The following is a 15465-nucleotide window of genomic DNA, read 5'->3' on the forward strand; positions in this document are numbered from 1 at the left end:
CTAGGACTAACCCTAACCCTTGGAGATTAAATACGCTTTACACCGCTTAAACTGCCAAAAGAGTAACTGTAAACAGCTGAATACTTGTCAATGATTGGTTGAAATTATCGAAATAAGACAATTTTTTACATGAAATAACTCCGAATACAAAAATAAATTTTTTTTTTCTGTTCTATAACACAAAATAGATAAGTATACGAAGTTTGAAAGTCTTTCGGTACCAAAAACACTACATAAAACATAAATGAAAACTGGTGCCCCCGTTTTGAACTAGATCCAATATATGCTTGTGTTTGTGTGTGTGTGTGTACGTAGTTCATCTGAGACAGTAGTCTGCTGTGGAACTTCAAACATTGCTCTGGGTCTCTGCGGTCGCCAAAACCTGTTGTGTCGTAGACCTTTCTCGTCTGCCTGCTAGGCCTTTTTCCTCCTTCCTGTCTGTTGACCACCGGATTTATAATATAATCGTGGCAGCTAGAAGGACAGACGTACTGCAGCAGAGTTTGTACCTAAATAGGTCAACTCCTGTCCATTTGAACTTCGCCTGACATGGCTGAGGTCGTAAGTCAAAGGGAGATAATCAATCACTTTTTTTATACCGACTGTGATTAGATGTGATGAAGAGGAGTATTAATGACCATGAAATTTGTCCCTTTCTAATTAATACTTTAATCTAAATGCTCAATAAATTGAGCCCTACGCTGTTGTTTCCTGAAAAGAGTTCACCTCTTTAATCTTTCATTACATATGTGTGTGGGGGGCGTGGCTGAGTGGTTAGGGTGTCAGCACCATGATCGTAAGATTGTGGTTTCGATTCCTGGACCGGGCGACGCGTTGTGTTCTTGAGCAAAACACTTCATTTCACGTTGCTCCAGTCCACTCAGCTGGCAAAAATGAGTAACACTGCAATGGACTGGCGTCCGGTGCAGCTGGGGAACACGTACACGATTGAAACCGGGAAACCGGGCCCATGAGCCTGGCTAGGCTTTAAAATGGCCCAGTGGTTAGGGCAGCGGACTCGCGGTTTCGATTCCCAGACCGGGCGTTGTGTGTGTTTATTGAGTGAAAATACCTGAGGCTCCGGCAGGGGGTGGTGGCGACCCGTGTTGTACTCTTTCGCCCCCAACTTTCTTCTTGTTTCTTTAGTAACGCTGCGATGGACTGGCGTCTCGTCCAGCTGGGGCGAACACATACGCCATAGAGACCGGGCTCATGAGCCTGGTTAGGCTTTAAAAGGGTGAAAAGAAATATATATATATATATATGTATGTGAATATGGGTTTGTATTATCCTTTTCACAAGCCTAACAAATCTATCTCCTATATTAAGGCATCTCAAATCATCCAAAATTCACTACAGATAGAATTGTTACTGCTATTTCAATAAGAATATCTCATTTGTCTGTCAATAAGGAAATTTTTGATTTACATGCCCCTGTTTACAACAATGCTCTGTGGTTAAGTGGATTTAAGACTAAAATATTGTGTATACCCGATACAAGATTTAAGAACATACTGGCTGGTCTACCACCAGACCACGTTGTGGAAAATCTTGAGAAGCACAACACGTTAGTTAGCTGTAAAAAGTAAAAGCCATCCGGTGGTATATTCCAATTCGTTAATCGTACTGAATCATTAGATGCCACTCCGTATTCTACTATAATGCTCCTAGCCGCTAAAGTTATTTCAATTTTGTCTCTGGTGAGGTCGGAGTTAGCTTTTGTGAATAATAATGCCTTATTTAGTACAACTGGGTGAATGGATGGATAATAGTTTGATATATCCAGCTGCACAAATTTGGTCTTGTTTTTCTTACATACAGAGGAACCCGTTGACTTCATTTCTTTCTGCAGTTACAGCCCATGCTTTACTGCCATGTAGCATAGCTGTCTGTACACAGCTATCATACAATCTGTCTTTCACTCTGAGTGAGAGGCCCTTTGTTACCAACCTTGGAACTTTTTCCTGGCCAGTTCTTATTCTAGTAACTACACTTCTAGAAGTCCCCCATCATTACTAATTTGGTCACCTGGATAATGGAAACCACTACCTTTAAGAACCCTGCTGTGCATTTGAGCAAGTTTATTTCTTATACATTCTTAGTGTTTATTGTGTCTTCACATCTGCACACATAATGACTACTTTCTCTATTAATCTTCCTGTTATTCCACTGCACCTCTTGTGTGTGTTCATAACTTGCACTGGGTACACCGTATGGAATCTCTACCAACACCTTTTCTAAATATTGAACTAAGCTATTTTCCTGAAGGGATTAGTAATTTGTCTGCATTCCTGTTCACTGGTACTTTGGTCTTTGATAAATTAAATTTAAGGTCCTCTGATTCCATGCCTTGCTTCCACATCTGAAGTTTCTTATCTAATTCTACTATAGATTCAATTATAAGAACAAGGTGATCAGCATACAGAAGCTCCCATGGGCAACCAGTTTTAAATTTTATCATAGGCTGGAAGGCTATGATAAACAAGAGAACCAATCTTTGGTAAACTCCCACCTGTGCACTAAATTCATTGCTATACTCATTACCAACGTTCACCTTACTATCAGCATCACTGTACATGACTTGGACAGTTTTCACGGACTCATCTACACCCAGCTTCTGCATTGATCAGCAGATGAGGGAAAGAGGGACCTTGTTATAGGCTTCCTCCATGTTAACAAATACCAAATATAGTGGCTTGTTTTTTGCTAAATACTACTGTAGTTACTTTACAACAAAGAGAACATAAGTAGTGCTTCTCCCTGACACAAAAGCAAATTGCATTTCATTCTAAGTTAACTCTCTTTCTAATTGAGTTGTGACCCTTTCTGTAACTTTCATGACCTTATCCTGCAGTTTGATATCTTTGTAATTACTATCTGAGGAATCACCTTTACCTTTGTAGCAGTTGACTATAATGCTGTTTTGCTAGTCATTAGGTATGACCCCTTCCAGGTAGCTAGGCCATATGACTCTCTGCCAGATATTTTAAGAATATTGGCTGTGATTCCTGATGGGTTAGAGGCTTTTCCTGTCTTCATATCCTTAATTGCTTTATTTACACATACACACATGAAAGTAGGTTGCAAAGCAAAGTTCAAAGGCTGACTATGAAGGGCTGTTGCCAAAGATGTTGAAATCTTGCACACCTTAATTGCAACTCATCTTATTAATAACTTCATTGTTTCTTTCCAGGTAAACAGACAACTGACTGTTCAAAGAAGACTTCAAAACTAATAGTTGCTTCTCTTGAAGATGGACGAAACTTGGCACGTGGTGTTATCGAGTCCCTACAGAAAAAAGGTTCAACTCCCAGGGACGTTCATGCTGATATGGTTGCTACATTAGGGGATGATGCTCCAGCTTCATCAACAGTGCAAAAGTGGGCAGCTGAATTTAGGAGGGGAAGGGAGAGTCTTGAAGATGACCCAAGGTGTGGAGCTGCCACCACTGACGAAAACATTAAGTTCACCACATGGTGATGGATGACAGGTAATTGACTATGAATCAAATAGCCAATGCTATTAGCAGATCCCATGGGAGAGTCAAGAATATTCAGCACAATGAACCTGGCATGACAAAGGTTTCTGCTTGGTGGGTAATCACATCACAGGGATATCTGACATTGAGGCAGATCCAGTTGGTTTCCTTGAATGTTTCCTAATCCAGGATGAGCTAGAAACAAAGAGGCAATCCATGCAGCGGAAACAACCTTCCTCACCAGCTTTAAAGAAGGTCAAGGTCGTTTCATCTGCAGGGAAGAGGACGGCCTCAGTTGTCTTTTTTTTGGATGCAAAGGGCATTGTGTTTATCAACTATCATCAAAAGGACCCCAACATCAGTGAAGAGTACCATGGCAACTTGCTGAGGCTATCAAAACCCCAACGCCCAGGAAAATTTATTAAAGAAGTCTTGTTTGATCAGAACAATGCTCTACAACACAAGGCATTGCTGCAGTTTTGAACCGGTTGATTACTCTCTGGCCCCATCTACCAATCATCTGTACCCCAATAAGAAAAAATATTTGGTCAGGGACCAGTATAGCAGTGGTGATGATGTCATATCTGTTGTTGATGACTTTTTTTGACCAACAGGATGAAAGATTCTTCAGCAATGGGATTCAAGTACTGCAACACCGATGCAAGAAGAATGTGGAACTATGTTGAAAAAATAAACCTCATTTGATCCCATTTCATGAGAGTAACTTCATCAGCCTACAGACTTTTCAGTCAATATATATTAATGTTGAACAAACGAGAAAGGAGTACTCAATAAATGTTGTAGAGGATATAGTTTGTTCTTTTTTTTTTTTAATTGAAACTGAAAGATTGTCTTGTAACTTGAGTTTCATGCTAGTGTGATCACATCTGATTGCATCGATGTGAAACTCAAGTCGTGAGACAAACTCAGCTTCAGTTTTACTATATTTACACACACACACCTATCTACTCACCAGCTGTGCCTTGAGCCACTGCTCTCTCCCTTCTTAACGCCTCCCTTATCTCCTATCGTTCTCAATACCCTCTCATGTCTATCATCTTGCCCCTTTAATTAGGTCTCTTATATACACCTCTAAATATTTCTCTCCACTACTCCTACCCTCTAGTTTCTGTTTTATCCAATATCTCTCACCCTAGCCCCTCTCCATACCACACCCACCATCCTTCTTTACCTCTCTCTCCTCCCCAATCTCTAATCAGGCTACTCTCTTACTTTCTCATCCCCTCCCCATCGTCCACTGTCTGTATCCTCCCTTATGCTCACTTTCTGGCCCTCTATCACTGCCGCCTTCTCATCTCTTCCAACCATGTATCTCCTGTTGGTAAGGTACCTGTGTCTGACATAAATCCACCTCTTAGTAGTGGGAGACCCCCTCCCCCACTTTACTTTTCCTGTCTTGCAAGTCACACAGCAACCTCACTAGTGCTGGTGACACAAAAAAGCACCCAGTAAGCACTGTAAAGCAGTTGGCATTAGGAAGGGCAGAGTCATCGGAACCAAACCAAAGCTGACACTGAAGCCTGACATGGCCTTACAGTTTACTAGATCCTGTCAACCATCCAACCCATGCCAGCATGGAAAACAGACGTTAAATGATGAGGATATATTTGTAGACAAAATGGTTAAATGCTATTTTATTTTTTCATATAACACACCAAATGGTTCAATACAATCACAGAGTATCTATACATATGTTTCACCTGTAGCTTGGTTACATGTCAAGGTCTTTGGCTTCACTGTTTTCCAGTAGGCTTTCACAGCTGTTGGAGATCTTGTTACTATGAAAGTTCATTGAAAATTGCTGTCTCCAAATTCTTGAATATTAGCAAGATACCATGATATAGCAGTTATTACATTCTCTAAATACACACACACACACACACAGAGACACACTCTGCTTATGTGTACAGAGTGTGACGGGTATGAGGACACTTCACTAATCAGTACATTACTCTCTTGAAGCCAATTAAAAAATTTTTATTCCTTTCAGATCCCCTGTGAAAGACAAAATGCTAACACAAGAAATGAAGAAATACAGACATTGTTGCCATATTTGTGGAACATAGAAATTTAGAAATTACCAGCTTTCTAAATGTTGTAAGAACTTTTGTTCATAAACTTTGGGTGGAATTGGTAACCTCAGAACTGTAGTGTACAAGGATATTCCATCCAAGTTGTATGCACTGAGGAAAGGCCAATTCATGTCTACAGACTCAGGGAAACTGCCTGATTTCCAAGTGGTTACTTAACAAGTTTAATAAGCTCCATGAACAAGACTTACTTTGGTTGTTTGGATGAGAAAAACTTTGACTAAGACCAAAAATCTAAGAGGAGAAATGACAAAGGGTTATGTGCACATGCTTCTGATGTCTGCAGAGTGATGCACACTAAGTTGCCAGCAACTATGGTGGCTTTAGAAGTGGTGAGTAACAACAGTCATGCTGTAGCACCTCATTGTCACACAGGATTCTAGAATTGAGGTCTTGTAGGCAGTTATTAAGGCCTGGATGGACAATGAATGCAGTGGTAGGTCACACATGTTCCAACAAGACTCAGCACCTTCTCTAAAAGCCTATATAACACAAACATTTTTTATGATCATTAACACCAAACTAGTAGCCTTGGAACTCATCACACTTTAATCCCATGGCCCATTATGTATGGGACCTTGTTGAAAGAGAGACTAATCGACATCCTCACAATACTATAGCTTCACTGAAGGCTGCCACTGTCCAGGTGATATCTGAAATGAATATGGACCATTTGGTGACGGAATGTCAATGATTCTGATCCCAAATTGAAGCAGTCATCAAAGTAGGAGGCATATTCATAGAATAATGTGCAAAGTGCATTTAACTGTTATCAAGAGAAGCCAAATGGAGAACATAGGCTGGAATTACAAGCTGCCAAAGCCATTCTTCAAAATGCCTATGACACCATTGAGGAACAGCAATTGGACTGCGTGATCGACCAAGTCAAAGCAGCAGATACAAAGTCAATGCACAGGGAAAGCTGGAAATTGATCAATGAGCAGAAGAAGGAAAGCAACAAAGATGGAAAGAGCAAAGAGGAGTGTGTCCAAAAGTGGTGTCAACCTTTCAGTCAATTGCTCAGAAAGTCTCTCCTTGTAAGCAATGAAGTTGAAGAGATTCAACCTGTTTTCAATGAGCTCACATATAAAACTGGACCTTTGATTTGGAAGAACTTCAGAGTGCCAAGAATGAATTGAAGGGGAGAAAAGCTGCTGGTCCTGAGGGAATCCTCCTCCACCTGAAGTTATAACCATCTGAGACCAAATCAAAATGGATTTAGACTAAGGAGATCCGCAACACCTCATATTTTAGCCCTGAGGTTTATCAGAGAAGTAGTTATATCAAGACAGTTACTTGCTGTTATAACCTTTGCGGACTTCAGCAAAGCATTTGACAGCATCCATCGTTACAAAATGTTGAAGATTCTTTGAGAAAATGGCATTCCAAAAGAACTAGTTTTTGTCATTGCAAAGACCTATGAGAAGTGCAGAGCTTGTTTGTTATCATCTGATGGAGAAACAGAATTGTTTCAAATACTAGCTGAGGAGCTACAAGGAGATACACTTGCACCATACCTGTTTGCAATTGTATTGGATTATGCAACGTGTCAGGCTAATAGACAACAGTGACAAAGACCTTGGTCTCGCCCTGAACTGATAAAGATTGCAGAGAGTACGAGCAGTAACCATCACTGACCTGGACTTCACTGATGATACAGCACTTCATGTCTAAGGAAATGGATGAAACACAACAGCAACATATAACAAATGAATGGCTTTAAGGAGACCTGCCAAAAGTTAGTGAGAAGATCAACCAAAGATGGCTGTGACTATCTGGTCACTGCGTGCACCATCCTACACTGGAAGCATCCAAATTAGTTTTGTAGAACCCACTTCATGGTGATGTAAGAAGAAGCCATTGCCATACATTGACAACTTGATCACAGACTCTAAGCCTGGAGTACATCCAGGACCTTCAGGTAGTGATGATGGACCGAGAAGTGTGCTGGGTGGACTTGGTTGATGTAGGCTGGGTTGGAATTTGGCCATAATAATAACATCAGAGGAACAAAAAAATGTACACTTTACCTAATTGAGAACTTCCAGAAATTAGAAGGATTAAAATCTAAAAAAATATATAACTGAACAATAAGAGTGAAAGTAAGATCTTCAGATGATGCTGGTACATCAAGTCTCATCTCTTATCTGCAGGAAAGTATAATAGAATATCCACACGACTTTGACAATACCTAATACATACCCACATTAATCTACAAATATGTAACAGTGATAAGTCTGACACAAAGAACACACACACACAGCATAAAAAAGAAACATAAGACACCTAAGCAACCGCCAGGATTTAGTAAGAAATTTCCACTAAATGCACCCCCTCCCATACCCTACCAATTAATTCTGTCCCTCTGGATCACATGATCTCAAGTCAACCTCACCATCTTCAGACTGATGAGAGATCCATAAGAAACATAAGCATTGAATTATTATCTACAAATATGGACTTTGAAACTTAAGGCATCCCCTACCTGGGTCAGAGTAGACTAAATCTTATACACACAAGCTACAGTCTTGCATCCATTTAAAATTTGTTTTTTTTCTTTTTATTAGTTTGTTTCACTTTTCTATCATGTTGGAAGGATAGTAGAGAGGGGGTAGGGGGGAGAGAGAGAGAGAGAGAGAGGCAGTCATGTGTAAGCAGAGAGTAAAATATGTAAAAGGAGGGGAAAATAAGGATAGTGAGAGAGGAGAGAGATTGAAAGAAAAGAGAGAGGTTGGTGATAGAAAAGCGAAGGTGGAGAATGAGAAGAATAGAAGGGGAAGAGAGATGAGGAACAAAAAGTGATGGAAATGAGAAGAGAGAGCTTAGGAGGGAAATTCATGGATGATAGCCAAGTGGTAAAGATGCTGGGAAAGGAAGAGGTGAAAACAGATTTCAATTGAGAGAAACTTTTGGAAGTCCATATATATATATATATATATATATATATATATATATATATATATATATATGTATTTATTCTAATGATACAATACTCAGCAACATTAAGCTCAGAATTACAATTTAAGAAGCTGAAGCATCTGGCTTTCGTTGACATGGAGAAAGCCTTTGACAGGGTCCCCCGATCCCTTATCTGGTGGTCAATGAGGAAACTTGGGATAGAAGAATGGTTAGTGAGAGCTGTGCGAGCCGTGTACAGAGATGCTGCCAGTAAGGTGAGGGTTGGAAATGAGTACAACACATTCTTTACCTCATGTATTGAGTACTTCTTTTCCTGCTTGTGAGCACAAACATTCACCTTATAAATACACACACACAACAGTATCAGACAGTGAGAATGAGAGCCTGACACGTTTAGGATAGAAATATATTCTTTGTGGGAATCCCTCCCACAAATAGCAAATATATAATTTGATATGTATATACACAAATAGGATATATGCATAAATAACACGCGCACACACACACACACACACAAACATACACGTATATATATATATATATATATATGAGCCTACATACACATAGTCATTCATATAAATACAGTACATAAAGTTTTATTGAAGATTATTTACAAAGACATTTTAATTACACACATACACTCAGTCATATTGAGTATTATATACAAAGCCATTTCAAGCACACATGCAAAAATATGTATATATACATGTATACAATGATATACAGAGAACATAGAAGTGTTTGCTACAGTTTTATTTTGAAAGTGTTTAGTGATTTATATATGATTATATGTATCAATGTGTGTGCTTTATGCACACACATTGATACATTATATATATATATATATATATGAATATATACATACACACACATATATATACTTACATACACATATCCGTATGCATATATACATACATTAAGCTTATACCCTATATGTTAATTCTTGTTCCTCCTGTGTTGTTCATTATGTATGTATATATAAATGTGTGTGTGTCTGTGTGTTGCCAAAGCTTTCTTTGGTTGCTTCTTCAAATTTCACATTTTTGCTTGGACAATTCACCAATTCGGGGCAGCAACAAAAAGAAGTTTGAACTTCAAATAAATATATAAACTTGACCTTTGCATTAAGTCCTTTTCTTTTATCCCAGGTTTCTAAATTCAAATACATATCCGTATTATTCACCTGAGTTTTACCCTCAGTTGGTCACAACAGTTGTGGTCAGCCAATGGCAAAACACAAGTACATTGTCATATTTTGTTATAATAAACACATTTCTACTCTCTACTGAACATATTTTATTCTGTATCAGCTAATATTTGCACTATGAATATTTATATGTATTGTACAACATATGCCTTATATATCATTTCATATCTACAGGATTTAAATGTGAGCTACAATAAGTTTCATGCCTCTGATAAAACAGTAATCAGACGAGCTTGTATAGTGTGAAACTGATAGTCTGATTGCATTTGAATCCCGTGTTTAGCAAGTGATATTCATCTCTCACTGGATAGAGTTTTGTTCATCTTGCCAATAACAGATCAGTACACTACATGCATGCGTGTGTGTGCATATGTATGATGCACATACACACACACACACACACACACACATGCACACAGACAAATTTAGATGCATACATGTTAATACATTTATCTGCTTAGTTCTTTACGGGGGTCAGACTATGGCATGATTAGTGCAAAGGCAAAGTACTGGAATGGTAAAATGGTTAACAATAGGTACTACAACCTGTTGTACAACCTAGGTCAAGGAAACTTCTGCAACATCTTGCTGGTTTTTTTCTCTGTAACTGTCAAATCTAGTGTATTCCTTCACTATTGCAAAGACATTTTTTATCCAACACCCCCATCCTCAAATCCTCAATGTCTAAAAATCAGTTGATGGAAACTATCCAAGATCTGTCATCCCCTTTGTCATCGTCATCATCCTCATTATTTGTCATGTTCACTTTTCTATGATTGCACAAATCAGATGATATGATTTGAGGCAGACTTTGCTATGGCAGGATGGCCTTCCTGTCAGCAACCTTCATCTGTTTCCAAGTAACGTAACATGTTCCCCCATAGTCCTTTGAATATAGACAGTGCTATGGCTGAAGATGTTTTCAGAAAACATTGAAAATGAATGACACAACTAAACTTACAGTGACACTCATTTACAACTATACACACACACACGTGTGTTTGTATGTGTGTATATACACATATATATATATATATATATATATATACATATATATATATATACAGGCATGCACTAGTTTAGTGCTTGTATATATATATATATATATATATATATATATATGTGTGTGTGTGTGTAACAGTGCAAGACAGTCCAAGTTGCGATCTTTTTGCTAAAATGTAAAACTGAACCAGTCAAGAAAATATAAACCTCTACAAGTACAGGAGACAATATGATCAACTAAAACATGAAAGTATTGCTCCAGTATGACCACAGTCAGATGACTGAAACTGGTAAAAGAATCTAATAAGGAAATAGATCTGTCGAATGGCAGTGGTGGGGATAGGGAGAGGGTGGGAGGTAAGAGAGGAAAAGTAAATTAGTAAAATTTTATCTTTTATGGACAGGAGGGAAGAGTGGGGAGCGTCATCAGGTTCTGAGTAAAAACCCATAAATAACAAAAATAAGGGCTTACATAGGGAAAAGGGGAGAAATTTGGGGTTTGAATTTTTCTTTCCAAAAATCAAACTGAAATATGTTAAAAGGAAAGAAAAACACAGACAAAAAAATGAAAATAAAAAGGAATGACCTGTTTGTTTTATGTATGTTAAATAATATTAAGGGATATATAATGACAGAGAAAAAATGTATAATTAACAACTGTTATAATTAATTAAATTGCCTGATTAATTGAACAAAAAAAAAATAAAGTAAATAAATACCTCCGTCTTCCCCACAAAAATAACAAAATAAAAGTCTGTTGATGGAACTGCAAAAGAACAGATATCTAAGACTTGTGACAGGGTGTGTGTGTGTGTATGTGTAGGAGTGGGGCTCTCATTGTGACTGATGATTGGTTAGTCTCTTTTATTCGCCCATGTTGATGACACAAACACCTTACAAATAGCTTGAGATATCATAGTGAAACAAAGGGGTTAGCGTTAGGTCAAGGTTCTCACAGCAAAATATCACAGCTCTCAAAGGGCAGTGTGGAATTCAAATACGTGTGTGTGTGTGTAAGTAATAACTAGAGTACCAATGCAATGTGAATTCTGAAGAAAGTATGCATGCGAAAGTCATAGCCATATGTTAAATAAACACACACACACACACACACACATCTAATCTCAAAGCGAAGGTAGGTGCCATAGTTAAATGACAAGGCTTTCGGCATCTTGGAAATAGAATCAAAATCACTAGTTTTGTCTCTCATTAAAGACTCTACAAGAGATGATTAATTTTTGTCTTCATCTGCTGAAAAAGACAGTAGCAAAGAATTACTTTTAAAAAAAAGTTTACAAGATTACGCCAGGTATAAGGAAATTTACATAATGGTGTTACAAGGTAGATGGATATGACTGTGTGTGTATATATATATACACACACATAAACAATTATGTATGTGTGTATACATTTAAATAGATATACACACATTTAAGCATACAAACAGGAGAAACATTATGCAATATATATCTAGTAGAGTTTGTTTATTTGTTCAAAGCTAATGATTCAGCTCCATTACTACTCTGAGATTCGCACTGGCACAAACCATCTTTTTTGTCTTTAATGAATAGATCCACAGCTTTGAATGAGTTTATATGTATGTGTGTGTGTGTGTGTATATATATATGCACACACACACACACACACACAATTTTTATGTATTTGTATGTCTACGTGTTGACGTGTGTGTTTATTGTGTTGAAAATAATAATAATAATAATAATAATAATAATAAATATAATTACGTTGTTGGCTCCCTAAAAATCAGCCATCACCAAAACCCCGACTCCAGAGTGAACCAACAAACACAGAAAGGGACAGAGAGAGACAGACTGGCAGCAATAAAAGATTGTCAGCAATGGTGACCGGTGATGTTGGATGCTGCAGCCGAGCCATGGAAAAAAGCATCCTCTGGTGGAGTGTCAGAAGACCATATTTCTTGTATGTGTGTCATTAAAACTCCATAGTCAGACTATTGCCTAGTTAGTGTGCCAAGGGCCTGGCGGTACTAGTTGAATAGGATCGATTCAGGGTCTTGATTTTGTAACTGTGCAATATGCCTGAGGACATCTTTTTTTGTTATGATGCCTAAAAGTCTCCTGAAATGAAAGAACCAAACAATAAATAAAAGAAGCTTCCAGTACAATACAAATAATAATAATAATAATAATAATAATAATAGTAAAAATAAAGGTACTACAACAACCATTTATTTAAATGGGGCAATATGAAACCCACTCAAACTGCCCCCTCCACCTCCTTATTTCTCTAACACACTCTTCTTACATCACTCTCCATACTGCTGCAGTCAGGATCCTGTCAAACAATTCCAATCACTTCTGGCATGGAAGTCAGATGTTAATGATGATAGGAGGAGTCTGTAAAAGTTTCTTGATCTGCTAGAAATGGCAGTGAAATCTTACTCATATAAGTGAGATGCAGTTTGGTTTTGAACCTAGGAGGAGTGTCACAAATGCCGTCTTCCTAGTGAGACAGCTGCTGGGTAAATATTTGGCCAAAAGTAAGCCACTAGAGTTTGCTGACCTGCGTCACTCTGTTATCTGGTGATCTCTAAGGAAGCTTCGGAGTAGAGGAGTGGACTGTAATAAGCCATGTACAGCAGTGCTGTCAGTAATGTGCGAGTTGGCTACAAACATAGTGAGGAATTCAGCATACAAGTAGGGGTTCACCAGAGCTCAGTTCTTAGTCCACTCTGATTCATCATAGTCCTCCAAGTAATAATAGAGCAATTCAAAACTGGATGTCTGTGGGAACTGCTATATGCTGGTGACCTCACTTATACTGCAGAATTTGTAGCAGAATTGGAGAACAAATTCCAGGTGTGGAAGCAAAACCTGGAATAAAAGGACCTTAAAGTTAACTTAAAGACCAAAGTTGTTTGCAAGAAAGCAGATAAGACTCACTTTCCTGCTCAATATGTAGGAAAGGAATTCCATTTGCTGCGCCCAATGTAAGTTATGGACACATAAGAGGTGTAGTGAAATCACAGGTAGATTAACGTTTGTGTGTGGCAAATGTGCAGGTACAATAAACACAGGGCACATGAGACAGGCTCTCTCTAATGCCCAGGAGGTGCTCTTGAGGTAGTAGATATTTTCTGTTACCTAGATGACCAAAATAGCAATGGGGGTGGATGCTCTAAAAGCATTGTCTCTAGAATAAGCATAGGATGGAAGAAGTTCAGAGCAATTATCTCCGTTGGCAACTAAAGGACTCTCTCTCAGAGTGAAAGGTAGATTGTATGATGCTTGTGCATGAACAGCTAGACTCCATGGTTGTGAGACATGGGCTCTGAATGCAGGGGATATGCATAGACTGGAAAGGAATGAAAGCAGTATGCTCTGCTGGAAGTGCAACATCAGTGTGCATTAATGACAAAGTGCAAATGTGTTGAGAGAAAAGTTGAGCATAAGAGGAATCAAATGCAGCATGCAAGTGAGAGAAGACTCTGTTGGTTTGGATATGTGATGTGTATGAATGAGGACAGTTGTATGAAGAAATGCTGGTCGCTAAAAATGGATAGTACCTGAGGAAAAGTGAGACCTAGGAAGACATGGGATGAAGTTGGGGCTCACAGAGGAAATGACAATGGGCCAAGATGTCTGGTGATATGAGATTCTAGAGAAGATCTGTCCACATCAACAAAACTGAGTTCTAGAAGCATTGTGTTCCACCCACATGGAAGAATAAAATTTTCGCTCATCCTACCCCAACAAACCAAACATCTCTTCTCTTCATCAGAAGAGTTAAATGCTTTATCAATCTGTCAGATCAAGGTGACAAATAAGTTGTATGATCTGAATACCATTTCTGAAAACTGCTTGATTGTTTTAATTTTGGTGATGTAGAAGCAGATGTCCCTTGTTACTCTAACATTTCTGGCCAATTGGCACTCCTAGCTAAGCTATGTGTCACACGAACCTTTAAAGGTTTGAGTAATAGGAATTACACTTTCTTTTTAAAATTCTGTCTCAGGAACATATTCATAACAATTTTATTTAAAAAAGAGATATTGAAAAAGAACTTTATATCACAAAATATTCATAAAAGACATCACCATCATTTAACGTCGATAATAATAGTTATAACAATAGCTAAAGAATTGTAAAAGGAATTAAATATATACAAAGTATATTAAATACAAATTGCTGTGCTATATATACGTCATCATTTAACATCCATATTCTATGCTGTCATGAGTCGGATGGATTGACAGGAGCTGGTAAGGCCATGTGTTATATCAAGTACCATTGTCTGTTTTGACTTCAGGTCTACAGCTGGATGCCCTTCCTAACACTAACCACTTTACAGAGTCTAATTACAGAAAGTTGATCGTAAACGTACATTTTATTTCATCTATATATATAAAAATGAGAATGTCTGTCTGTCTGTCTGTGTGTGTGTGTGAATCCCTAAAACTCGAGAACTACGCAACCAATTTCATTCAAATTTTACACATGCCTTACTTAGGGTTCCAGTTGTGTTTTAGTAAAAAAAAATTATTAACTTCTTGCAGAGTTCGAGCACACGGCAACATAATATCTCCTCCACTATTTAAGTATTACGTGTCAAAAGTGAAACAAAAACACTCAAGTCAAATACTTTCACTTTAAAAATGAAACTATTCCACTAACTGAAACAATCACATTTCGATACTGTAGTGACAGATACTTTCACAGAGAGAGAAAGAGAGAGAGATGTATATGTATACATATACATGTATATGT

At 38.1% G+C, this 15465-nt stretch overlaps 2 protein-coding genes across 9 annotated transcripts in view; one reads left to right on the plus strand and one right to left on the minus strand.

Annotated features, from left to right (window-relative positions):
• LOC106878802 (uncharacterized) overlaps positions 1-4286 on the plus strand; it is a 9790-nt gene extending 5504 nt beyond the window's left edge. For both annotated transcript variants that reach the window (XR_008266312.1, XM_014928140.2), the window contains exon 2: positions 3194-4286. Coding sequence is in view for 1 of the 2 variants with exons in the window: in XM_014928140.2 (XP_014783626.2) it covers positions 3194-3480 (287 nt within the window). In the remaining variant the exon portion in view is untranslated. The remainder of the gene's footprint in view (positions 1-3193) is intronic.
• Positions 4287-5101: 815 nt separating this feature from the next.
• The window catches only part of LOC106878803 (H(+)/Cl(-) exchange transporter 3), a 118959-nt gene continuing 108595 nt past the window's right edge, over positions 5102-15465 (minus strand). For all 7 annotated transcript variants that reach the window (XM_014928143.2, XM_014928142.2, XM_014928141.2 and 4 more), the window contains one exon: positions 5102-12816. In XM_014928143.2, the coding sequence (XP_014783629.1) occupies positions 12726-12816 (91 nt within the window). In that variant the 3' untranslated portion in view covers positions 5102-12725. The remainder of the gene's footprint in view (positions 12817-15465) is intronic.

This window comes from Octopus bimaculoides, chromosome 20 (genome assembly GCF_001194135.2).
Source record: "Octopus bimaculoides isolate UCB-OBI-ISO-001 chromosome 20, ASM119413v2, whole genome shotgun sequence".
Taxonomy (NCBI): Eukaryota; Metazoa; Mollusca; class Cephalopoda; order Octopoda; family Octopodidae; genus Octopus; species Octopus bimaculoides.